Below are 27,072 nucleotides of genomic sequence, written 5' to 3'. Positions count from 1 at the left end.
ACCCGAAATCCCCCAAAAAAAACCCCAAAAACGGCACCGGGAGGGACCCGAAATCCCAAAAAAAACCCCAAAAACGGCACCGGGAGGGACCCGAAATCCCCCAAAAAACCCCAAAAACGGCACCGGGAGGGACCCGAAATCCCCAAAAAACCCCCAAAAACGGCACCGGGAGGGACCCGAAATCACCAAAAAAAACCCCCAAAAACGGCACCGGGAGGGACCCGAAATCCCAAAAAAAACCCCAAAAACGGCACCGGGAGGGACCCCAAATCCCCAAAAAAACCCCAAAAACGGCACCGGGAGGGACCCCAAATCCCCCAAAAAACCCCAAAAACGGCACCGGGAGGGACCCGAAATCACCAAAAAAAAACCCCAAAAACGGCACCGGGAGGGACCCCAAATCACCAAAAAAACCCCAAAAACGGCACCGGGAGGGACCCCAAATCACCAAAAAAACCCCAAAAACGGCACCGGGAGGGACCCGAAATCCCCAAAAAAACCCCAAAAACGGCACCGGGAGGGACCCGAAATCACCAAAAAAAACCCCCAAAAACGGCACCGGGAGGGACCCGAAATCCCCCAAAAAACCCCAAAAACGGCACCGGGAGGGACCCCAAATCACCAAAAAAACCCCAAAAACGGCACCGGGAGGGACCCGAAATCCCCAAAAAAAACCCCAAAAACGGCACCGGGAGGGACCCGAAATCCCCCAAAAAAAACCCCAAAAACGGCACCGGGAGGGACCCGAAATCCCCCAAAAAACCCCAAAAACGGCACCGGGAGGGACCCCAAATCACCAAAAAAAACCCCAAAAACGGCACCGGGGGAACCCGAAATTCCAAAAAAAACCCCAAAAACGGCACCGGGAGGGACCAAAAACGGCACCGGGAGGGACCCGAAATCCCCCCCAAAAAAACCCCAAAAACGGCACCGGGAGAGACCCGAAATCACCAAAAAACCCCAAAAAACCCCGGGAGGGACCCGAAACAGCACCGGGAGAGACCCCAAAATCTGTAGGAAACCCCAAAATGCCCAAAAACCCCAAAATCTGTGGGGTGGGAGCGGTTTGGGGACCCCCAAAATCTGCGTGAGGGAACCCCAAAAATCCCCAAAAACCCCAAAATCTGTGGGGTGGGAGCGGTTTGGGAACCCCAAAAATCCCAAAAAACCCCAAAATCTGTGGGGTGGGAGCGGTTTGGGAACCCCCAAAATCTGCAGGGAGCCCCAAAAATCCCGAAAACCCCAAAATTTGTGGGGTGGGAGCGGTTTGGGACCCCCCAAATTCTGCTGGAAATCCCCAAAATTTTTAGGAAACCCCAAAATTTTTGGGCTTGGATGGGTTTGGGAACCCCAAATTTATGGGGTGGGAGCGGCTTGGGGGTCTGGGAACCCCAAACTTTCGGGGTTTTGGTGGATTTTGGGGCCAAATCTGGGAATTTGGGGGGTTTTGGGGCCAAATCTGGGATTTGGGGGCTGAATCTGGAATTTTTCGGGCAGAATTTTGAGAATTTTGGGGCCAAATCTTTTGGGGCTTTTTGGGGTGGAATCCGGGATTTTCTGGCTGAATTCCTGGATTTGGGGGTTTTGGGATTTTGGGATTTCGGGGCCAATTCTGGAGGTTTTGGGGCCAAATGTTGGGAATTTTGGGGCCGGATCTGGGGATTTTGGAGCTGAATTCTGGGGGTTTTGGGGCCGGAATTTTAGGATTTGGGGGGCCGGATTTTGGGGTTTTAGGGTCAAATCTTGGATTTTGGGGTGGAATTCCAGGATTTTGGGGTCACAAATCTGGGCATTTTGGGGCCGAATGTGGGGATTTTGGGGACAAATGCCCAGAACTTGGGGAGGTTTGGGTCGAATTACAAGATTTTGGGGTGAAATCTGGACATTTTGGGGTCAGATTTGGGATTTTATGCCAAATTTGGGGATTTCGGGGTCAGATCCGGGATTTTACGGCCAAATTTGGGGATTTTGGGGTCAGATTTGGGATTTTATGGCCAAATTTGGGGATTTTGGGGTCAGATTTGGGATTTTATGGCCAAGTTTGGGGATTTTGGGTCAGATTCGGGATTTTACGGCCAAATTTGGGGATTTTGGGGTCAATTTGGGATTTTATGGCCAAATTTGGGGATTTTGGGGTCAGATTTGGGATTTTATGGCCAAATTTGGGGATTTTGGGGTCAGATTTGGGATTTTATGGCCAAGTTTGGGGATTTTGGGGTCAGATTTGGGATTTTATGGCCAAATTTGGGGATTTTGGGGTCAGATTTGGGATTTTATGGCCAAATTTGGGGATTTTGGGGTCAGATTTGGGATTTTATGGCCAAATTTGGAGATTTTGGGGTCAGATTTGGGATTTTATGGCCAAGTTTGGGGATTTTGGGTCAGATTCGGGATTTTACGGCCAAATTTGGGGATTTTGGGGTCAGATTTGGGATTTTATGGCCAAATTTGGGGATTTTGGGGTCAGATTTGGGATTTTATGGCCAAATTTGGGGATTTTGGGGTCAGATCCGGGATTTTATGGCCAAGTTTGGGGATTTTGGGGTCAATTTGGGATTTTATGGCCAAATTTGGGGATTTTGGGGTCACATCCAGGATTTTATGGCCAAATTTGGGGATTTTGGGGTCAATTTGGGATTTTATGGCCAAGTTTGGGGATTTTGGGGTCAGATTTGGGATTTTATGGCCAAATTTGGGGATTTTGGGGTCAATTTGGGATTTTACGGCCAAATTTGGGGATTTTGGGGTCAGATTTGGGATTTTATGGCCAAATTTGGGGATTTTGGGGTCAGATTTGGGATTTTATGGCCAAATTTGGGGATTTTGGGGTCAGATTTGGGATTTTATGGCCAAATTTGGGGATTTTAGGGTCAGATCCGGGATTTTATGGCCAAATTTGGGGATTTTGGGGTCAGATTTGGGATTTTATGGCCAAGTTTGGGGATTTTGGGGTCAATTTGGGATTTTATGGCCAAATTTGGGGATTTTGGGGTCAGATCCGGGATTTTATGGCCAAATTTGGGGATTTTGGGGTCAGATTTGGGATTTTATGGCCAAATTTGGGGATTTTGGGGTCAGATTTGGGATTTTATGGCCAAATTCGGTGATTTTGGGGCCGAATTCCACGGGTTTGGGGCCGAATTCAGGAATTTTGGGGCTGAATTTGGGGATTTTGGGGCTGAATTTCTGGGTTTCGGGGCCAAGCTTGGGGATTTTGGGGCCAGTTCTGGGGATTTCGGGGTGGAATCTGGGATTTTGGTCCCTAATTCCGGGATTTTGGGGCTGAGTTCGTGATTTTGGGGTTTTGGGGCGAGATCCCAGGATTTTGTGGATGAACCGAGGGGTTTGGGGGTTGAATTCCGGGAATTTGGGGCTGAATTTTGGGGTTTTGGGGCTGATTCTGGAGGTTTTGGGGCCGAATCCGGGGATTTTGGGGCTGAATTCTGGGATTTTGGGGCTGAATTCCGGGATTTTGGGGCCGAATTCTGGGATTTTGGGGCCAAACCCAGCAGTTTTGGGGCCGAACTCTTGGATTTTGGGGCCGAACTCTTGGATTTTGGGGCCGAACTCTTGGATTTTGGGGCCGGTTCTGTGGGTTTGGGTCTGAGTCCGGAGTTTTGGGGTCCATTCCGAGGTTTTGGGTTGGAATCCGGGGGTTTTGGGGTCGAATCCGGAGTTCTGGGGCCAATTCTGAAGTTTTGGGGTGGAATCCGGGGCTTTGGAGTTGGAATCCGAAGTTTTGGGGCGGAATCCGAGGTTTTGGGGTGGAATCTGGGGCTTTTGGGGCCGATTCCGAGGTTTTGGGGCCGATTCCGAGGTTTTGGGGTGGAATCCGGGGATTTTGGGGCCGAATTCCAGGGGTTTGGGGCCGACTTCAGGAATTTTGGGGCTGAATCTCGGGATTCTGGGGCTGAATTTCTGGGTTTTGGGGCCGAATCCAGGGATTTTGGGGCCAAATCCAGGGATTTTGGGGCTGAATTTTGGGATTTTGGGGCCGAATCCAGGGATTTTGGGGCCGAATCCAGGGATTTTGGGGCTGAATTTCGGGATTTTGGGGCTGAATTTCGGAATTTTGGGGCCGAATCCAGGGATTTTGGGGCCAAGTTTTGGAGTTTTGGGGTCAAATCTGCCATTTTGGGGCTGAATTTCAGGATTTTGGGGCCAATCCTGTGGGTTTTGGGGCCGTATCCGGGGTCCTGGCGCCGAACTCCAGGGTTTTGATGCCGACTTTTAGGATTTTGGGGCTGAATTCCGGGATTTTGGGGCAGAGCCCAGGGATTTGGGGGCTGAATTTTAGGATTTGGGGGCCGATCCTGTGGTTTTGGGGCCAAATTCCAGGATTTTGGGGTCGAATCGCAGCACTTTGGGGCTGAATTCCGGGGTTTTGGGGGCTGGATTTTGGGATTTTGGGGCCAAATTTGGGCATTTTGGGGCCAAATGTTTGGATTTTGGGGGTCAAACCTTGGGATTTTGGGGCTGAATTTGGGGATTTTGGGGCCGATTCTGGGATTTTGGGGCTGAATTTTGAGATTTTTGGGCCCAAACTCCTGGATTTTGGGGCCGATTCCGTGGGTTTGGGGCTGAATTTCAGGATTTTGGGGCTGAATTTGGGGATTTTGGGGCTGAATTTGGGGATTTTGGAGCTGAATTTCAGGATTTTGGGGCTGAATTTTAGGATTTTGGGGCTGAATTTGGGGATTTTGGGGCTGAATTTTAGGATTTTGGGGCTGAATTTGGGGATTTTGGGGCTGAATTTGGGGATTTTGGAGCTGAATTTCAGGATTTTGGGGCTGAATTTGGGGATTTTGGGGCTGAATTTGGGGATTTTGGGGCTGAATTTTAGGATTTTGGGGCTGAATTCTGGGGTTTTGGGGCTGAATTTTAGGATTTTGGGGCTGAATTTGGGGATTTTGGGGCTGAATTTCAGGATTTTGGGGCTGAATTTGGGGATTTTGGGGCTGAATTTTAGGATTTTGGGGCTGAATTCTGGGATTTTGGGGCTGAATTTTAGGATTTTGGGGCTGAATTCCACGATTTTGGGGCCAAACCCAGCAGTTTTGGGGCCGAACTCTTGGATTTTGGGGCCGGTTCTGTGGGTTTGGGTCTGAGTCCGGAGTTTTGGGGTCCATTCCGAGGTTTTGGGTTGGAATCCGGGGGTTTTGGGGTCGAATCCGGAGTTCTGGGGCCAATTCTGAAGTTTTGGGGTGGAATCTGGGGGTTTGGAGTTGGAATCCGAAGTTTTGGGGCGGAATCCGAGGTTTTGGGGTGGAATCCGGGGGTTTTGGAGCTGGATTTTGGGATTTTGGGGCCGATTCCGATGTTTTGGGGTCCATTCCGAGGTTTTGGGGTGAAAGCTGGGGCTTTTGGGGCCGATTCCGAGGTTTTGGGGTAGAATCCGGAGTTTTGGGGTGGAATCCGGGGGTTTTGGGGCCGATTCCGAGGTTTTGGGGTGGAATCCGGGGGTTTTGGGGCCGATTCTGAGGTTTTGGGTTGGAATCCGGGCGTTTTGGAGCTGGATTTTGGGATTTTGGGGCCGATTCCGATGTTTTGGGGTTGAATCCGAGTTTTTGGGGTGGAATCCGGGGATTTTGGGGCCAATTCCGAGTTTTTGGGGTGGAATCTGGGGATTTTGGGGCCAATTCCGAGTTTTTGGGGTGGAATCCAGGGATTTTGGGGCCAATTCCGAGTTTTTGGGGTGGAATCCGGGGATTTTGGGGCCAATTCCGAGTTTTTGGGGTGGAATCCGGGGGTTTTGGGGTAGAATCCGGAGTTTTGGGGTGGAATCCGGGGGTTTTGGGGCCGTCCCTGCCGAGGAGCAGCTGCAGCAGCATCTGGCGCCCTCCCCTCCCCCCCCCTTGGGGATTAAGGGATTTTGGGGATTTTGGGGATTTTGGGATTTGGGGATTTGGGGATTTGGGGATTTTGGGATTTGGGGATTTTGGGAATCCCCGGTGACCTCTGAGAGCCCGGACGCCCTTCCCGGGCTGGGGAAACGGAACCCGAACGCACCCCAACCCCACACGGAGCCCAAAGGGACCCAAACGCTGAACCCCGAACCCCAAACGGACCCCAAACTGACCTGAACCCCAAACCCTGAACCCCGAACCCCAAACGGACCCCAAAGGGACCCAAACGCACCCCGAACCCCAAACCCTGAACCCCAAACTGACCCAAACGCACCCTGAACCCCGAACCCCAAACTGACCTGAACCCCAAACCCCGAACCCCGAACCCCAAACGGACCCCAAACTGACCCAAACGCACCCCGAACCCCAAACCCTGAACCCCAAACTGACCCAAACGCACCCTGAACCCCGAACCCCAAACTGACCTGAACCCCAAACCCCGAACCCCGAACCCCAAACGGACCCCAAACTGACCCAAACGCACCCCGAACCCCAAACCCTGAACCCCAAACTGACCTGAACCCCGAACCCTGAACCCCAAACCCCGAACCCCAAACTGACCCAAACGCTGAACCCCAAACCCTGAACCCCAAACTGACCTGAACCCCAAACCCTGAACCCCAAACCCCGAACCCCGAACCCCAAACTGACCTGAACCCCAAACCCTGAACCCCAAACTGACCTGAACCCCAAACCCTGAACCCCAAACCCCGAACCCCAAACTGACCTGAACCCCAAATGCTGAACCCTGAACCCCAAACGGACCCCAAAGGGACCCAAACACACCCCAAACCCCAAACCCTGAACCCCAAACTGACCCCAAACTGACCCAAACGCTGAACCCCAAACCCTGAACCCCAAACTGACCTGAACCCCGAACCCTGAACCCCAAACCCCGAACCCTGAACCCCAAACTGACCTGAACCCCAAACCCTGAACCCCAAACTGACCTGAACCCCAAACCCCGAACCCCGAACCCCAAACGGACCCCAAACTGACCCAAACGCACCCCGAACCCCAAACCCCGAACCCCAAACTGACCTGAACCCCAAATGCTGAACCCCGAACCCCAAATGGACCCCAAAGGGACCCAAACACACCCCAAACCCCAAACCCTGAACCCCAAACTGACCTGAACCCCGAACCCTGAACCCCAAACCCCGAACCCCGAACCCCAAACTGACCCAAACGCTGAACCCCAAACCCTGAACCCCAAACTGACCTGAACCCCAAACCCTGAACCCCAAACCCCGAACCCCGAACCCCAAACTGACCTGAACCCCAAATCCTGAACCCCGAACCCCAAACGGACCCCAAAGGGACCCAAACACACCCCAAACCCCAAACCCTGAACCCCAAACTGACCCCAAACTGACCCAAACGCTGAACCCCAAACCCTGAACCCCAAACTGACCTGAACCCCGAACCCTGAACCCCAAACCCCAAACGGACCCCAAAGGGACCCGAACTCACCCCAAACCCCGATCCCCAAACGGGCCCAAACCCCAAAGCCTGAACCCCAAGGGGACCCAAACCCCAAATCCTGACCCCAAAGCCCAAACGACCCCAAATCCTGAACCCCAAACCCTGAACCCCAAACCCTGAACCCCAAATGAGCCCAAATCCCAAATCCTGAACCCTGAACCCCAAATCCCGAACCCCAAATCCTGAATCCAAACCAACCCCGAACCCCAAACGGGCCCAGAGCCCAAACCCCAAATCCTGAACCCCAAACCCCGAACGGACCCAAATCCTGAACCCCAAACAGGCCCAGACCCCAAACCCTGAACCCCAAACTCCAAACGGACCCAAACCCCAAATCCTGAACCCCAAACCCCAAATCCTCACTCCAAAATCCTGAAACCCAAATCCCAAATGGTCTCAAACCCCAAACCCTGAACCCTGAACCCCAAACCCCAAACTCTGAACCCCAAACCCCAAACGACCCCAAACCCCAAATCCTGAACCCCAAACCCCAAATCCTCACTCCAAAATCTGAAACCCAAATCCCAAATGGTCTCAAACCCCAAACCCGCTCTTTCCCAGATATTCCCCAGATTTTTTCTGATTTTTTCCCCAAATTTTTTTCTGATTTCCCCCAATTTCCCCCGCTATTTTCCCAGATTTTCCCCCATTTTCCCCCCCATTTTTCCCAATTTTCCCGTGTTTTTCTCCAGATTTTTACTGATTTTTTCCCCAAATTTTTTTCTGATTTTCCCCAATTTCCCCGCTATTTTCCCAGATTTTCCCCAGATTTTTTCCCTAAATGTTTTCCTGATTTTCCCCAATTTCCCCCGCTATTTTCCCAGATTTTCCTCAGATTTTTTCTGATTTTTTTCCCTAAATTTTTTTTCTGATTTTCCCCCAATTTCCCCCGCTACTTTCCCAGATTTTCCCCAGATTTTTCCCGAAATTTTTTCTGATTTTGCCCCAATTTCCCCCCCTCTTTTCCCAGATATTCCCCAGATTTTTTCTGATTTTTTCCCCAATTTTTTTTTCTGATTTTCCCCCAATTTCCCCCGCTATTTTCCCAGATTTTCCCCCATTTTCCCCCCCATTTTTCCCAATTTTCCCGTGTTTTTCTCCAGATTTTTACTGATTTTTTCCCCAAATTTTTTTCTGATTTTCCCCAATTTCCCCGCTATTTTCCCAGATTTTCCCCAGATTTTTTCCCTAAATGTTTTCCTGATTTTCCCCAATTTCCCCCGCTATTTTCCCAGATTTTCCTCAGATTTTTTCTGATTTTTTTCCCTAAATTTTTTTTCTGATTTTCCCCCAATTTCCCCCGCTATTTTCCCAGATTTTCCCCAGATTTTTTCACCAATTTTTTTCTGATTTTCCCCCCAATTTCCCCGCTATTTTCCCAGATTTTCTCCCCAATTTTTTTTGTGATTTTTCCCCAATTTCCCCTGCTCTTTTCCCAGATTTCCCCCAGATTTTTTCTGATTTTTTCCCTAATTTTTTTCTGATTTTTTCCCCAAATGTTTTTCTGATTTTCCCCCAATTTTCCCCACTATTTTCCCAGATTTCCCCCAGATTTTTTCTGATTTTTTTCCCCAATGTTTTTCTGATTTTCCCCAATTTCCTTGCTCTTTCCCAGATTTTTTCTGATTTTTTTTCCGTAAATGTTTTTCTGATTTTCCCCCAATTTCCCCCGCTCTTTTCCCACATTTTTTCCCCAGATTTTTTCTGATTTTCCCCAATTTCCCCCGCTATTTTCCCAGATTTTCCCCCATTTTCCCCCCGATTTTCCCCAATTTTACCATGTTTTTCCCCAGATTTTTTGTGATTTTTCCCCAATTTCCCCCACTATTTTCCCAGATTTTCCCTGATTTTTTCCCCCAATTTTTTTTCTGATTTTCCCCAATTTCCCCCGCTATTTCCCCCAGATGTTTTCTGATTTTTTTCCCCAAATTTTTTTCTGATTTTTCCCCAATTTCCCCCGCTGTTTTCCCAGATTTTCCCCAGATTTTTCCCCCAATTTTTTCTGATTTTCCCCAATTTCCCCCGCTATTTTCCCAGATTTTCTCCCCAATTTTTTTTGTGATTTTTCCCCAATTTCCCCCGCTACTTTCCCAGATTTTCCCCAGATTTTTCCCGAAATTTTTTCTGATTTTCCCCCAATTTCCCCCGCTATTTTCCCAGATTTTCCCCAGATTTTTTCCCTAAATGTTTTCCTGATTTTCCCCAATTTCCCCCGCTATTTTCCCAGATTTTCCTCAGATTTTTTCTGATTTTTTCCCTAAATTTTTTTTCTGATTTTCCCCCAATTTCCCCCGCTATTTTCCCAGATTTTCTCCCCAATTTTTTTTGTGATTTTCCCCCAATTTCCCCCGCTACTTTCCCAGATTTTCCCCAGATTTTTCCCGAAATTTTTTCTGATTTTTCCCCAATTTCCCCCCCTCTTTTCCCAGATATTCCCCAGATTTTTTCTGATTTTTTCCCCAATTTTTTTTTCTGATTTTCCCCCAATTTCCCCCGCTATTTTCCCAGATTTTCCCCCATTTTCCCCCCCATTTTTCCCAATTTTCCCGTGTTTTTCCCCAGATTTTTTCTGATTTTTTTCCCCAATTTTTTCTGATTTTTCCCCAATTCCCCGCTCTTTCCCAGAATTTCCCCAGATTTTTTCTGATTTTTTCCCCCAATTTTTTCTGATTTTCCCCCAATTTCCCCCGCTCTTTTCCCAGATTTTTTCTGATTTTTTCCCTAAATGTTTTTCTGATTTTCCCCAATTTCCCCCGCTATTTTCCCAGATTTTCCCCAGATTTTTTCCCCAAATTTTTCCTGATTTTCCCCAATTTCCCCCGCTATTTTCCCATATTTTTTCTGATTTTTTCCCCAATTTTCCCCAGATTTTTCCCTAATTTTTTTTCTGATTTTCCCCAATTTCCCCCGCTATTTTCCCAGATTTTTTCTGATTTTTTCCCCAATTTTTTCTGATTTTTTTCCCAATTTTCCCCAGATTTTTCCCCAATTTTTTTCTGATTTTCCCCCAATTTCCCCCGCTATTTTCCCCAGATTTTTTCTGATTTTTCCCCAATTTTTTCTGTTTTTTTCCCCAATTTTCCCCAGATTTTTTCCCCAGATTTTTTCTGATTTTTCCCCAATTTCCCCCGCTATTTCCCCCAGATTTTTTCCCCAATTTTTTTCTGTTTTTTTCCCCAATTTTCCCCAGATTTTTTCCCCAGATTTTTTCTGATTTTTTCCCCAATTTCCCCCGCTATTTCCCCCAGATTTTTTCTGATTTTCCCCCAATTTCCCCCGCTCTTTTCCCAGATTTTTTCTGATTTTTTCCCCAATTTTTTCTGATTTTTTTCCCAATTTTCCCCAGATTTTTCCCCAATTTTTTTCTGATTTTCCCCCAATTTCCCCCGCTATTTCCCCCAGATTTTTTCTGATTTTTTCCCCAATTTTTTCTGTTTTTTCCCCAATTTTCCCCAGATTTTTTCCCCAGATTTTTTCTGATTTTCCCCCAATTTCCCCCGCTATTTCCCCCAGATGTTTTCTGATTTTTTCCCCAATTTCCCCCGCTCTTTTCCCAGATTTTCCCCAGATTTTTTCCCCAATTTTTTTCTGATTTTGCCCCAATTTCCCCCACTCTTTTCACAGATTTTTTCCCCAATTTTTTTCTGTTTTTTTCCCCAATTTTCCCCAGATTTTTTCCCCAGATTTTTTCTGATTTTTTCCCCAATTTCCCCCGCTATTTCCCCCAGATGTTTTCTGATTTTTTCCCCAATTTTTTCTGGTTTTTTCCCCAATTTTCCCCAGATTTTTTCCCCAGATTTTTTTTGATTTTTCCCCAATTTCCCCCGCTATTTTCCCAGATTTTTCCCCAGATTTTTTCCGATTTTTTCCCCAATTTCCCGCTCTTTTCCCAGATTTTTTCTGATTTTTTCCCCAGATTTTTTCTGATTTTTTCCCCAATTTTTTCTGATTTTCCCCCAATTTCCCCCGCTACTTTCCCAGATTTTTTTCCCCAGATTTTTTCTGCTTTTCCCCAATTTCCCGCTCTTTTCCCAGATTTTTTCTGATTTTTTTCCAAAAATGTTTTTCTGATTTTCCCCCAATTTCCCCCGCTATTTCCCCCAGATTTTTTCTGATTTTTTCCCCAATTTTTTCTGTTTTTTTCCCCAATTTTCCCCAGATTTTTTCCCCAGATTTTTTCTGATTTTTCCCCAATTTCCCCCGCTATTTCCCGCAGATGTTTTCTGATTTTTTCCCCAATTTTTTCTGATTTTTTCCCCAATTTCCCCCGCTCTTTTCCCAGATTTTCCCCAGATTTTTTCCCCAATTTTTTTCTGATTTTCCCCCAATTTCCCCCGCTATTTCCCCCAGATTTTTTCCCCAATTTTTTTCTGTTTTTTTCCCCAATTTTCCCCAGATTTTTTCCCCAATTTTTTTCTGATTTTCCCCCAATTTCCCCCGCTATTTCCCCCAGATTTTTTCTGATTTTTTCCCCAATTTTTTCTGTTTTTTTCCCCAATTTTCCCCAGATTTTTTCCCCAGATTTTTTCTGATTTTTTCCCCAATTTCCCCCGCTATTTCCCCCAGATGTTTTCTGATTTTTTCCCCAATTTTTTCTTTTTTTTTCCCCAATTTCCCCCGCTCTTTTCCCAGATTTTTTCTGATTTTTTCCCCAATTTCCCCCGCTATTTCCCCCAGATTTTTTCTGATTTTTTCCCCAATTTTTTCTTTTTTTTTCCCCAATTTTCCCCAGATTTTCCCCAGATTTTTTTCAGATTTTTTCCCCAATTTCCCCCGCTATTTCCCAGATTTTTCCCCAGATTTGTTCCGATTTTCGCCAATTCCCCGCAGGTGTGTGTGGCTGCTGTGGGGCGCTCAGGCCCCGCTACAAACGACTCGTGGACAACATCTACCCCGAGGAGCCCCAGGTGGGAATTTGGGGAAAATTGGGGGGGTTTTGGGCAATTTATGGCGTTTTTGGGGTTTTTGGGCAATTTATGGCGTTTTTGGGGTTTTGGGGTTTTGGGGATTATTTGGGAATTTTTGGGGTTTTTGGGGTTTGGGATGGATGGACAACATCGACCCCGAGGAGCCCGAGGTGGGAATTTGGGGGAATTTATGGGGTTTGGGGCATTTATGGGGGTTTTTGGGGTTTTTGGGGAATTTATGGGGTTTTGGGGTTTTGGGGATTATTTGGGAATTTTTGGGGTTTTTGGGGTTTTTGGGGTTTGGGATGGATGGACAACATCGACCCCGAGGTGCCAATTTGGGGGAATTTATGGGGTTTTGGGCAATTTATGGCGTTTTTGGGGTTTGGGGAATTTATGGGGTTTTTGGGGTTTTGGGGTTTTGGGGATTATTTGGGAATTTTTGGGGTTTTTTGGGTTTGGGATGGATGGACAACATCGACCCCGAGGAGCCCGAGGTGGGAATTTGGGGGAATTTATGGGGTTTGGGGCATTTATGGGGGTTTTTGGGGTTTTTGGGGAATTTATGGGGTTTTGGGGAATTTATGGGGTTTTTTGGGTTATAAGGGAATTTATGGGGTTTTGGGGATTATTTGGGAATTGATGGGATTTGGTTTTTGGGGTTTTTGGGTTTGGGATGGATGGACAACATCGACCCCGAGGAGCCCGAGGTGGGAATTTGGGGGAATTTATGGGGTTTGGGGCATTTATGGGGGTTTTTGGGGTTTTTGGGGAATTTATGGGGTTTTTGGGGTTTTGGGGTTTGGAATTTTTGGGGTTTGTGGTTTGGGGGGTTTGGGGTTTTTGGGGTTTTTGGGGTTTTTGGGGTTTTTGGGGTTTGGACTTTGGGGATTTGGAAATTTTGGGGTTTGGGATTTGGGATTTTTGCAGTTTGGAGTTTGGGATTTTTGGGGTTTTTGGCGTTTCGAGGATTTGGGATTTGGAGAATTTGGAGTTTGGGATTTGGGATTTTTGGGGTTTGGGATTTTTGGGATTTGGGATTTTTGTGGTTTGGGGTTTGGGGATGGAGGGACGTTACCCTGAGGACCCTCAGCTGGGGATTTTTGGGATTTGGGATTTTCGGGGTTTTTGGAGTTTGGGGAATTTGGGATTTGGGAATTGGGGGTTTGGGGGTTGGAATTTTTGAGGTTTGGAATTTTTGAGGTTCGGGATTTAGGATTTTGGGGGTTTGGAGTTTGAGGATTTATGGGGTTTTGGGGAATTTATGGGGGTTTTGGGGAATTTATGGGGGTTTGGGGCATTTATGGGGTTTTGGGGAATTTATGGGGTTTTGGGAATTTATGGGGGTTTTGGGGGAATTTATGGGGTTTGGGGAATTTATGGGGGTTTGGGGAATTTATGGGGGTTTGGGGAATTTATGGGGTTTGGGGAATTTATGGGGTTTTGGGGAATTTATGGGGTTTGGGGAATTTATGGGGTTTGGGGAATTTATGGGGTTTTGGGGAATTTATGGGGTTTGGGGAATTTATGGGGTTTGGGGAATTTATGGGGGTTTTGGGGAATTTATGGGGTTTTGGGGAATTTATGGGGTTTTTGGGGAATTTATGGGGGTTTGGGGAATTTATGGGGTTTGGGGCATTTATGGGGTTTTGGGGAATTTATGGGGTTTTGGGGAATTTATGGGGTTTTGGGGAATTTATGGGGGTTTGGGGAATTTATGGGGTTTTTGGGGGAATTTATGGGGGTTTTGGGGAATTTATGGGGGTTTGGGGAATTTATGGGGGTTTTGGGAATTTATGGGGTTTTTGGGGAATTTATGGGGGTTTGGGGTTTTGGGGAATTTATGGGGTTTTGGGGAATTTATGGGGTTTTGGGGAATTTATGGGGTTTGGGGAATTTATGGGATTTTGGGGAATTTATGGGGGTTTGGGGAATTTATGGGGTTTTGGGGAATTTATGGGTTTTTGGGGAATTTATGGGGGTTTGGGGAATTTATGGGGGTTTGGGGAATTTATGGGGTTTTGGGGCTTTTGGAGTTTGGGAATTTTTGGGAATTTGGGGTTTTTGGGTTTTTGAGATTTGTGATTTGGGGTTTGGGGATGGACGGACAACATCTGCGCCAAGGACCCCGAGGTGGGGATTTACGGGATTTTTTTGGGGTTTGGGATTTAAAAGGAATTTTGGATTTGGGGTTTGGGATTTTGGGATTTGGGATTTTGGGTTTGGGGATGGATGGATGACTTCTACCCCGAGGACCCTGAGGTGATTCAGGAGATTTGGGGTTTTTGGGGGATTTATGGGGTTTTTGGGTTTTGGGTATTTGGGGTTTGGAATTTTTGGGGTTTGTGGTTTGGGTTTTGGGGTTTTTGGGGTTTGGGGAGGATGGACAACATCGACCCCAAGGACCCCGAGGTGCAGTTTGGGGCAAATTGTGGGGTTTGGGGGTTTTGGGGAATTTATGGGGGTTTTGGGGGAATTTATGGGGTTTTATGGGGTTTGGGGATTTGGGGTTTGGAATTTTTGGGGTTTGTGGTTTGGGGTTTTTGGGGTTTTTGGGGTTTGGGATGGATGGACATCATCGACCCCAAGGTGGGAATTTGGGGGAATTTATGGGGTTTTTGGGGTTTTTGGGGGATTTGGGACCTTGGATTTGGGATTTTAGGACATTACTGTTCCTGTCGTTCCCATCGCTGTTGCCGTTATTCCCGTTTTTATTCCCATTTTCCCCATTCCAGGAGGGTTCAGTCAAACCCAACATGGAGAAGCTGCCTTCCCATTCCCATTTTTATCCCCGTTTTTCCCATTTTCCGTGGTTTTTTCCCATTTTCCGTGGTTTTTTTCCATTCCGGTAAGGTTCAGTTAAATCCAACACGGAGATGCTGCGTTCCCATTCCCATTTTCCATGGTTTTATTCCCATTTTTCCAGGAAGGATTGGTTCAAACCAACATGGAGAAGCTGTGTGCCCATTTTTCCCGTTTTTCCCCCAATTTCCCCCATATTTTTCAGGAAGGACTGGTTCAATCCAACATGGAGAAGCTGTGTGCCCATTTTTCCCATTTTTCCCGTTTTCCCCCGTATTTTTCAGGAAGGATTGTTGAAGGCCAACATGGAGAAGCTGTGTGCCCATTTTTCCCATTTTTCCCCCATATTTTTCAGGAAGGATTGGTTCAATCCAACATGGAGCAGCTGTGTGCCCGTTTTTCCCGTTTTTAATACCATATTTTAGGAGGGTTTGGTTCAATCCAACATGGAGAAGCTGTGTTTCCATTCCCATTTTCATTCCCATTTTTCCCGGTTTTTTCCATGTTTCTATTCTCATTTTCCCCCATATTTTTCAGGAAGGATTGGTTCAAACCAACATGGAGAAGCTGTGTGCCCATTTTTCCCATTTTTCCCCCATATTTTTCAGGAAGGATTGGTGAAGGCCAACATGGAGAAGCTGTGCGCCCATTCCCATTTTTATTCCCATTTTCCCGTTTTTTTCCATGGTTTTATTCCCAATTTCCCCCATATTTTTCAGGAAGGATTGGTTCAATCCAACATGGAGAAGCTGTGTGCCCATTTTTCCCATTTTTCCCGTTTTTCCCCCATATTTTTCAGGAAGGACTGGTTCAATCCAACGTGGAGCAGCTGTGTGCCCGTTTTTCCCGTTTTTAATACCATATTTTAGGAGGGTTTGGTTAAATGCAACATGGAGAAGCTGTGTTTCCATTCCCATTTTCATTCCCATTTTTTTCCCATTTTCCCCCATATTTTTCAGGAAGGATTGGTTCAATCCAACATGCAGAACCTGTGTGCCCATTTTTCCCATTTTCATTCCCATTTTTCCCTGTTTTTTCCATGTTTTTATTCCCATTTTCCCCCATATTTTTCAGGAAGGACTGGTTCAATCCAACATGGAGAAGCTGTGTGCCCATTTTTCCCGTTTTTACCCCAATTTCCCCCATATTTTTCAGGAAGGATTGGTTCAATCCAACATGGAGAAGCTGTGTGCCCATTTTTCCCATTTTTCCCGTTTTCCCCCCATATTTTTCAGAAAGGACTGGTTCAATTAAACGTGGAGAAGCTGTGTGCCCATTTTTCCCGTTTTTACCCCAATTTCCCCCATATTTTTCAGGAAGGATTGGTGAAGGCCAACATGGAGAAGCTGTGTGCCCATTTTTCCCCCATATTTTTCAGGAAGGACTGGTTAAATCCAACACGGAGAAGCTGTGCGCCCATTCCCATTTTTATTCCCATTTTCCCGTTTTTTTCCATGGTTTTATTCCCAATTTCCCCCATATTTTTCAGGAAGGATTGGTTCAATCCAACATGGAGCAGCTGTGTGCCCGTTTTTCCCGTTTTTAATACCATATTTTAGGAGGGTTTGGTTAAATGCAACATGGAGAAGCTGTGTTTCCATTCCCATTTTCATTCCCATTTTTTTCCCATTTTCCCCCATATTTTTCAGGAAGGATTGGTTCAATCCAACATGCAGAACCTGTGTGCCCATTTTTCCCATTTTCATTCCTATTTTTCCCGTTTTTTTCCATGTTTTTATTCCCATTTTTCCCCATATTTTTCAGGAAGGATTGGTTCAATCCAACACGGAGAAGCTGTGTGCCCATTTTTCCCATTTTTCCCGTTTTTCCCCCATATTTTTCAGGAAGGACTGGTTCAATCCAACATGGAGAAGCTGTGTGCCCATTTTTCCCATTTTTCCCGTTTTTCCCCCAAATTTTTCAGGAAGGACTGGTGAAGGCCAACATGGAGAAGCTGTGTGCCCATTTTTCCCGTTTTTCCCGTTTTACCCCATTTTCCCCCATATTTTTCAGGAAGGATTGGTTCAATCCAACATGGAGAAGCTGTGTGCCCATTTTTCCCATTTTTCCCGTTTTTATCCCCATATTTTTCAGGAGGGACTGGTGAAGGCCAACATGGAGAAGCTGACGTTCTACGCGCTGTCGGCGCCGGAGAAGCTCGACCGCATCGGCGCCTACCTGAGCGAGCGCCTGACACGTGACGTGGCGCGGCACCGATACGGGTACGGCACCCATACGGGCGCGGCACCCATACGGTCACGGCACCCATACGGGCACGGCACCCATACGGGTACGGGTACGGGTACGGCACCCATACGGGCACGGCACCCATACGGGCACGGGTACGGCACCCATACGGGCACGGGTACGGCACCCATACGGGTACGGGTACGGCACCCATACGGGCGCGGCACCCATACGGGTACGGGTACGGCACCCATACGGGCGCGGCACCGATACGGGTACGGCACCCATACGGGCACGGCACCCATACGGGTACGGCACCCATACGGGCACGGCACCCATACGGGTACGGCACCCATACGGGCGCAGCACCCATACGGGTATGGCACCGATACGGGTACGGCACCGATACGGGTACGGCAACCATACGGGCACGGGTACGGCACCCATACGGGCACGGCACCGATACGGGCACGGGTACGGCACCCATACGGGCACGGCACCCATACGGGTACGGCACCGATACGGGTACGGCACCCATACGGGTACGGCACCCATACGGGTACGGCACCCATACGGGCACGGCACCCATACGGGTACGGCACCCATACGGGCGCGGCACCCATACGGGCACGGCACCGATACGGGCACGGCACCCATACGGGCACGGCACCCATACGGGTACGGCACCCATACGGTCACGGCACCGATACGGGCACGGCACCGATACGGGTACGGCACCCATACGGGCACGGGTACAGCACCCATACGGGTACGGCACCCATACGGGTACGGCACCCATACGGGCACGGCACCCATACGGGCACGGGTACGGCACCCATACGGGTACGGCACCCATACGGGCACGGCACCCATACGGGTACGGGTACGGCACCCATACGGGCACGGCACCCATACGGGTACGGCACCCATACGGGTACGGCACCCATACGGGCACGGGTACGGCACCCATACGGGCACGGCACCGATACGGGCACGGGTACGGCACCCATACGGGTACGGCACCCATACGGGCACGGCACCCATACGGGTACGGCACCCATACGGGTACGGCACCCATACGGGCGCGGCACCCATACGGGTACGGCACCGATATGGGTACGGCACCCATACGGGCACGGCACCCATACGGGTACGGCACCCATACGGGTACGGCACCGATACGGGTACGGCACCGATACGGGTACGGCACCCATACGGGTACAGCACCCATACGGGTACGGCACCCATACGGGCACGGCACCCATACGGGTACGGCACCCATACGGGCACGGCACCCATACGGGTACGGCACCCATACGGGCACGGCACCCATACGAGTACGGCACCCATACGGGTACGGCACCCATACGGGTACAGCACCCATACGGGTACGGCACCCATACGGGCACGGCACCCATACGGGTACGGCACCCATACGGGTACGGCACCCATACGGGTACGGCACCGATACGGGTACGGCACCCATACGGGCACGGCACCCATACGGGTACGGCACCCATACGGGTACGGCACCCATACGGGCGCGGCACCCATACGGGTACGGCACCGATACGGGTACGGCACCCATACGGGCACGGCACCCATACGGGTACGGCACCCATACGGGTACGGCACCCATACGGGCACGGCACCCATACGGGTACGGCACCCATACGGGTACGGCACCGATACGGGTACGGCACCGATACGGGTACGGCACCCATACGGGTACGGCACCCATACGGGCGCGGCACCCATACGGGCACGGCACCCATACGGGTACGGCACCCATACGGGCACGGCACCCATACGGGTACGGCACCCATACGGGCACGGCACCCATACGAGTACGGCACCCATACGGGTACGGCACCCATACGGGTACAGCACCCATACGGGTACGGCACCCATACGGGCACGGCACCCATACGGGTACGGCACCCATACGGGCACGGCACCCATACGGGTACGGCACCCATACGGGCACGGCACCCATACGAGTACGGCACCCATACGGTCACGGCACCCATACGGGCACGGCACCCATACGGTCACGGCACCCATACGGGCACGGCACCCATACGGTCACGGCACCCATACGGGTACGGCACCCATACGGTCACGGCACCCATACGGGCACGGCACCCATACGGGCGCGGCACCCATACGGGTACGGCACCCATACGGGTGCGGCACCCATACGGGTACGGCACCGATAAGGGTACGGCACCCATACGGGCACGGCACCCATACGGGCGCGGGACACACGCAGGGACGCGGGGACGGATCCCAAACCCTCACCCCCGACGGGAATTCCCAAACCTCCATCCCACCCTAAATCCAGCCCCGACATCCCCGGCATTCCCCAAGGCCCAAATTCCCTGAATCTCTCACCAAACTCCCACATTCTCAAATCCCCAAATTCCCTGAATCCCCCCCCCCCAAAATTCCCAGATTCCCTTCCCTGAATCCCTTACAAAATGTGAAAATTCCCGGGTTCCCAAATTCCCAAATTGCTCCCCCTAAATTCACCCCACCGGGAATTCCGGCCCTCGCGGACATCCCCAAAGGGCACAAAATTCCCAAAATTCCCAAATTCCCTTCCCTAAATCCCTTCCCCGATTCTCAAATCCCCAAATTCCCCGCACGCATTTCCTTCTCTGATTTCATTTCCCAAATTCCCAAATTCCTTTCCCTAAATCCTTTCCCGGATTCCCAAATTTCCTCCCCTAAATCCATTCCCATATTCCCAAATTCCCGGATTCCCAAACTCCTTTCCCTAAATCCCTTCCCAAATTCCCAGATCCCTTTCCCTCAATCCATTCCCAACATTTCCAAATTTCCAAGTCCCCAGATGCCCGAATTTCCAAATTCCCTTTCCCTGAACCCATTCCCAAATTCCCAGATTCTCAAAATTCCCAAATTCCCTTCCCAAATTCCCAGATGCCCTTCCCCCAGTCCATTCCCAACATTCCCAAATCCCCAAATCCCCATCCCTAAATCCCTCCCAAAATTCCCAACATTCCCAAATCCCCAAATCCCCAGATTCCCTAAATCCCTTCCCAGGTGTCCTTTCTCAAAATTCCCAGATTCCCAAATTCCAGATTCCCTTCCTTAAGTCCCGCCCCAACATTCCCAAATTCCCTTCCCCTGAATCCCTTCCCAAATTCCTTTCCCTGAATCCGCACCCAGGTTCCCAAGTTCTGTTCCCAGATTCCCAAATTCCCAGGTTCTCAAAATTCCAAGATCTCCCAATGCCCAAATTTCATTCCTTGAATCCCTTCCCGAATTCCCAGACCCCCTTCCCTCAGTCCATTCCCAACATTCCCAGATTCCCAAATCCCCAGATTCCCTAAATCCCTTCCCAGGTTTCCATTCCGAAAAATTCCCAGATTCCCAAATTCCAGATTCCCAAGTTCCTTAAATCCCGCCCCAACATTCCCAAATTCCCTTTCCCTGAATCCCTTCCCAAATTCCAACATTCCCCAAACCCCAAATTCCTGTCCCTAAATCCCTCCCAAAATTCCCAACGTTCCCCAATCCCCAAATCCCCAGATTCCCTAAATCCCTTCCCAGGTTTCCTTTCCCAAAAATTCCCAGATTCCCAAATTCCAGATTCCCAAGTTCCTTAAATCCTGCCCCAACATTCCCAAATTCCCTTTCCCTGAATCCCTTCCCAAATTCCTTTCCCTAAATCCGCACCCAAGTTCCAACATTCCCAAATCCCCGAATTCGAAACCCTAAATCCCTCCCAACATTCCCAACATTCCCAAATCCCCAAATCCCTTCCCAGGTTTCCTTTCCGAAAAATTCCCAGATTCCCAAATTCCAGATTCCCTTCCTTAAATCCCGCCCCAACATTCCCAAATTCCCTTTCCCTGAATCCCTTCCCAAATTTTCCCAAATCCCCAAATTTCGTCCCCCAAATCCCTTCCCAAATTCCCGGATTCCCTCCTCTGAATCCCTTCTCAAATTCCCAAATTCTTTTCCCTCAATCCCTTCCCGAATTCTCAATTACCCAACATTCCCAGATTCCCAAATCCCCGTCCCTAAATCCCTTCCCAGGTTTCCATTCCGAAAAATTCCCAGATTCCCAAATTCCAGATTCCCTTCCTTAAATCCCACCCCAACATTCCCAAATTCCCTTTCCCTGAATCCGCACCCAGGTTCCAACATTCCCAAATCCCCGAATCCCCGTCCCTAAATCCCTCCCAACATTCCCAACATTCCCAAATCCCCAAATCCCCAGATTCCCTAAATCCCTTCCCAGGTGTCCTTTCTCAAAATTCCCAGATTCCCAAATTCCAGATTCCCTTCCTTAAGTCCCGCCCCAACATTCCCAAATTCCCTTCCCTGAATCCCTTCCCAAATTCCTTTCCCTGAATCCGCACCCAAGTTCCAACATTCCCAAATCCCCAAATTTCCTCTCCCAAATCCCTGCCCAAATTCAAGGATTCCCTCCTCTGAATCCCTTCTCAAATTCCCAAATTCTTTTCCCTAAATCCCAAGTCCCCAACATTCCCAAATTCCCAAATTCCCAGATTCCCAAATTCCCAGATGCCCTTCCCCCAGTCCATTCCCAACATTCCCAACATTCCCAAATTAATTCCCAAATTCCTTCCCCTGAATCCATCCCCAAATTCAGTCCCAAAGCCAGGACAGGATTTATCCCGGGATAACCGGTCCCGGGGTATGATTTATCCTGGGATAACTGATCATGGGACAGGGTTTATCCCGGGATAACGGATCATGGGACAGGATTTATTTTATCCCGGGATAACTGCTCGTGGGACAGGGTTTATCCCGGGATAACTGATCATGGGACAGGGTTTATCCCGGGATAACTGATCATGGGACAGGATTTATTTTATCCCGGGATAACGGATCATGGGACAGGATTTATTTTATCCCGGGATAACTGCTCATGGGACAGGATTTATCCCGGGATAACTGCTCATGGGACAGGGTTTATCCCGGGATAACTGCTCATGGGACAGGATTTATTTTATCCCAGGATAACTGATCATGGGACAGGGTTTATCCCGGGATAACTGATCATGGGACAGGATTTATCTCGGGATAACTGATCATGGGACAGGATTTATTTTATCCCGGGATAACTGCTCATGGGACAGGATTTATCCCGGGATAACTGCTCATGGGACAGGGTTTATCCCGGGATAACTGCTCATGGGACAGGGTTTATCCCGGGATAACTGCTCATGGGACAGGATTTATTTTATCCCAGGATAACTGATCATGGGACAGGGTTTATCCCGGGATAACTGATCATGGGACAGGATTTATCTCGGGATAACTGATCATGGGACAGGATTTATTTTATCCCGGGATAGCTGATCATGGGACAGGATTTATCCCGGGATAACTGCTCATGGGACAGGGTTTATCTCGGGATAACCGCTCATGGGACAGGATTTATTTTATCCCAGGATAACTGATCATGGGACAGGATTTATTTTATCCCGGGATAACTGATCATGGGACAGGATTTATCCCAAGATAACCCATCCCGGGGTATGATTTATCCTGGGATAACCCATCCCATCCCGCGGCTGTGGCAGGTCGGTGCGGGTGGCCATGGAGGCGCTGGACCAGCTGCTGCTGGCCGTGCTGGGATAGCCCAGCCCGGGACAGGATTTATCCCGGGATAACCCATCCCGGGGTATGATTTATCCCGGATAACCCATCCCATCCCGCGGCTGTGGCAGGTCGGTGCGGGTGGCCATGGAGGCGCTGGACCAGCTGCTGCTGGCCGTGCTGGGATAGCCCAGCCCGGGACAGGATTTATCCCGGGATAACTGATCATGGGACAGGGTTTATCCCGGGATAACCGGTCCCAGGGTGTGATTTATCCCGGATAACCCATCCCATCCCGCGGCTGTGGCAGGTCGGTGCGGGTGGCCATGGAGGCGCTGGACCAGCTGCTGCTGGCGTGCCACTGCCAGAGCATCAACCTGTTCGTGGAGAGCTTCCTCACCATGGTGGCCAAACTGCTCGAGTCCGACAAGCCCGACCTGCAGATCCTGGGCACCAACTCCGTGAGCGAGAAAATGGGGAAAAAACGGGCAAAAACGGGCAAAAACGGGGAAAAAAGTTATGGGGAAAATGGCTGAAAATCTGGGGAAAATGTGGGTAAAAAATGGGGGGAAATGGGTAAAAAATGGGGGGGAAAATGGGGAATTGCTGCTCCGGAGTCCGACAAGCCCGACCTGCAGATCCTGGGCACCAACTCCGTGAGGAAACGGGGAAAAGGGGGAGAAAACGGGCAGAAACGGGGAAAAAGTGATGGGGAAAATGGCTGAAAATCTGGGGAAAATGTGGGTAAAAAATGGGGGGAAAATGGGTAAAAAATGGGGGGAAAATGGGTAAAAAATGGGTAAAAAATGGGGAATTGCTGCTCCGGAGTCCGACAAGCCCGACCTGCAGATCCTGGGCACCAACTCCGTGAGGAAACGGGGAAAAGGGGGAGAAAACGGGCAGAAACGGGGAAAAAGTGATGGGGAAAATGGCTGAAAATCTGGGGAAAATGTGGGTAAAAAATGGGGGGAAAATGGGTAAAAAATGGGGGGAAAATGGGTAAAAAATGGGTAAAAAATGGGGAATTGCTGCTCCGGAGTCCGACAAGCCCGACCTGCAGATCCTGGGCACCAACTCCGTGAGTGAGAGAATGGGGGAAAAACGGGGGAAAATGGGAAAAAAAATGGAGAAATTTGAGAAAACGGGGGAAAAAAAGAGAAAAAAAAAAAAGGGGGTAGAAATGGGGGAAAGGATGGGAGGAAATGGGGGAAAATGGGGAATTGCTGCTCTCGAGTCCGACAAGCCCGACCTGCAGATCCTGGGGACAAACTCCGTGAGGAAACGGGGAAAATGGGGAAAAAACGGGCAGAAACGGGGAAAAAGTTATGGGGAAAATGGCTGAAAATCAGGGGAAAATGTGGGTAAAAAATGGGGGGAAAATGGGTAAAAAATGGGGGGAAAATGGGGAATTGCTGCTCTCGAGTCCGAAAAGCCCGACCTGCAGATCCTGGGGACAAACTCCGTGAGAAAATGGGGAAAAATGGGGGAAAAATGGGCAAAAATGGGGAAAAAACTATGGAGAAAAATGGGGAAAGAACAGGAAAAAATGGGTAAAAAATTGGGAAAAAAATGGGGGGAAATGGGGAAAATGGGGAATTGCTGCTCTCGAGTCCGACAAGCCCGACCTGCAGATCCTGGGGACAAACTCCGTGAGAAAATGGGGAAAACATGGGCAAAAATGGGGAAAAACAGGGGAAATGGGAAAAAACAATATGGAATAAAATCGGGTAAAAATGGGGTAAAAAATGGGGTTAAAAATGGGGAGTTTCTGCTCTTGAGTCTGACAAGCCCGACCTGCAGATCCTGGGCACCAACTCCGTGAGCAGGAAATGGGGAAAAACCTGGGAAAAACGGGGAAAAATGGAAAAAAAAAAAGTAAAAATGGGGAAAGAAGAGGAAAATATGGGTAAAAAATTGGGAAAAATGGGGGGAAATGGGCAAAAATGGGAAAAAAACAGGTGAAATGGGAAAAAAAAAAACTATGGGAAAAAACTGGGTAAAAATGGGGGAAAAATGGGTTAAAAATGGGGGGGAAATGGGGGAAAAAAAATGGGCAATTGCTGCTCTCGAGTCTGCCAACCTGACCTGCAAATCTTGGGAACCAACTCTGTGAGAAAAGGGGGAAAAATGGGCAAAAATGGGGGGAAACAGGAAAAAAACAATATGGAAAAAATTGGGGAAAGAACAGGGAAAAAATGGGGGAAAAAATGGGGGGAAATGGGGAATTTCTGCTCTCGAGTGTGACAAGCCCGACCTGCAGATCCTGGGGACAAACTCCGCGAGTGGGAAACGGGGAAAAATGGGCAAAAATGGGGAAAAAAACATGGAAAAAAATGGGGAAAGAACAGGGCAAAATGGGGAAAAATGGGAGAAAAAATGGGGGGAAAAGGGGGAATTGCTGCTCTCAAGTCCGACAAGCCCGACCTGTTCTGGGAACAAACTCTGTGTGTGAGAAAATGGGGAAAAATGGGCAAAAATGGGAAAAATTTTATGGAAAAACAGGGGGGTTGAAACAGGGGAATTCCTGCAAAAAAATGAGGGGAAAAATAGGAGGAAAAGATGGGGGAAAACTGGGAAAAAACGGGGGAAAAATGGGGGGGAAATGGGGGAAATATTGGAGAATTCCTGGGGAAAAAATGGGGGAAAATAGGGGGAAATATTGGAGAATTCCTGGGAAAAAAATGGGGAAAATAGGAGGAAATATTGGAGAATTCCTGGGAAAAAAATGGGGAAAATAGGGGGAAATATTGGAGAATTCCTGGGAAAAAAAATGGGGGAAATGGGGGAAATATTGGAGAATTCCTGGGAAAAAAATGGGGGAAAATAGGGGGAAATATTGGAGAATTCCTGGGAAAAAAATGGGGAAAATAGGGGGAAATATTGGAGAATTCCTGGGAAAAAAAATGGGGGAAATGGGGGAAATATTGGAGAATTCCTGGGAAAAAAATGGGGAAAATAGGAGGAAATATTGGAGAATTCCTGGGAAAAAAATGGGGGAAAATAGGGGGAAATATTGGAGAATTCCTGGGAAAAAAAATGGGGAAAATAGGGGGAAATATTGGAGAATTCCTGGGAAAAAAAATGGGGAAAATGGGGGAAATATTGGAGAATTCCTGGGAAAAAAAATGGGGAAAATGGGGGAAATATTGGAGAATTCCTGGGAAAAAAAATGGGGAAAATGGGGGAAATATTGGAGAATTCCTGGGAAAAAAATGGGGAAAATAGGGGGAAATATTGGAGAATTCCTGGGGAAAAAATGGGGGAAAATAGGGGGAAATATTGGAGAATTCCTGGGAAAAAAAATGGGGAAAATAGGGGGAAATATTGGAGAATTCCTGGGAAAAAAAATGGGGAAAATAGGGGGAAATATTGGAGAATTCCTGGGAAAAAAATGGGGAAAATAGGGGGAAATATTGGAGAATTCCTGGGAAAAAAAATGGGGAAAATAGGGGGAAATATTGGACAATTCCTGGGAAAAAAAATGGGGAAAATAGGGGGAAATATTGGAGAATTCCTGGGAAAAAAAATGGGGAAAATAGGGGGAAATATTGGAGAATTCCTGGGAAAAAAATGGGGAAAATAGGGGGAAATATTGGAGAATTCCTGGGAAAAAAATGGGGAAAATAGGGGGAAATATTGGAGAATTCCTGGGAAAAAAATGGGGGAAAATAGGGGAAATATTGGAGAATTCCTGGGAAAAAAAATGGGGAAAATGGGGGAAATATTGGAGAATTCCTGGGAAAAAAAATGGGGGAAAATAGGGGGAAATATTGGAGAATTCCTGGGGAAAAAATGGGGGAAAATAGGGGGAAATATTGGAGAATTCCTGGGAAAAAAAATGGGGAAAATAGGGGGAAATATTGGAGAATATCTGGGAAAAAAATGGGGGAAATATTGGAGAATTCCTGGGAAAAAAATGGGGAAAATAGGGGGAAATATTGGAGAATTCCTGGGAAAAAAAATGGGGAAAATAGGGGGAAATATTGGAGAATTCCTGGGAAAAAAAATGGGGGAAAATGGGGGAAATATTGGAGAATTCCTGGGAAAAAAAATGGGGGAAATGGGGGAAATATTGGAGAATTCCTGGGAAAAAAAATGGGGAAAATAGGGGGAAATATTGGAGAATTCCTGGGAAAAAAAATGGGGAAAATGGGGGAAATATTGGAGAATTCCTGGGGAAAAAAATG

At 48.3% G+C, this 27,072-nt stretch overlaps 1 protein-coding gene across 1 annotated transcript in view; it reads left to right on the top strand.

Annotated features, from left to right (window-relative positions):
• Positions 1 to 12,220: 12,220 nt before the first annotated feature.
• EFR3B (EFR3 homolog B) overlaps positions 12,221 to 27,072 on the top strand; it is a 129,356-nt gene continuing 114,504 nt past the window's right edge. Inside the window, exons 1-3 of the mRNA XM_058801529.1 lie at positions 12,221 to 12,298; positions 17,195 to 17,322; positions 23,196 to 23,346. Of these exons, the coding sequence (XP_058657512.1) occupies positions 17,216 to 17,322; positions 23,196 to 23,346 (258 nt within the window). The 5' untranslated portion in view covers positions 12,221 to 12,298; positions 17,195 to 17,215. The remainder of the gene's footprint in view (positions 12,299 to 17,194; positions 17,323 to 23,195; positions 23,347 to 27,072) is intronic.

This window comes from Ammospiza caudacuta, chromosome 3 (assembly GCF_027887145.1).
Source record: "Ammospiza caudacuta isolate bAmmCau1 chromosome 3, bAmmCau1.pri, whole genome shotgun sequence".
Taxonomy (NCBI): domain Eukaryota; kingdom Metazoa; phylum Chordata; class Aves; order Passeriformes; family Passerellidae; genus Ammospiza; species Ammospiza caudacuta.
The sequence above is the reverse complement of the archived record's forward strand: the minus strand, read 5'-3'. Positions and strand labels throughout refer to the sequence as shown.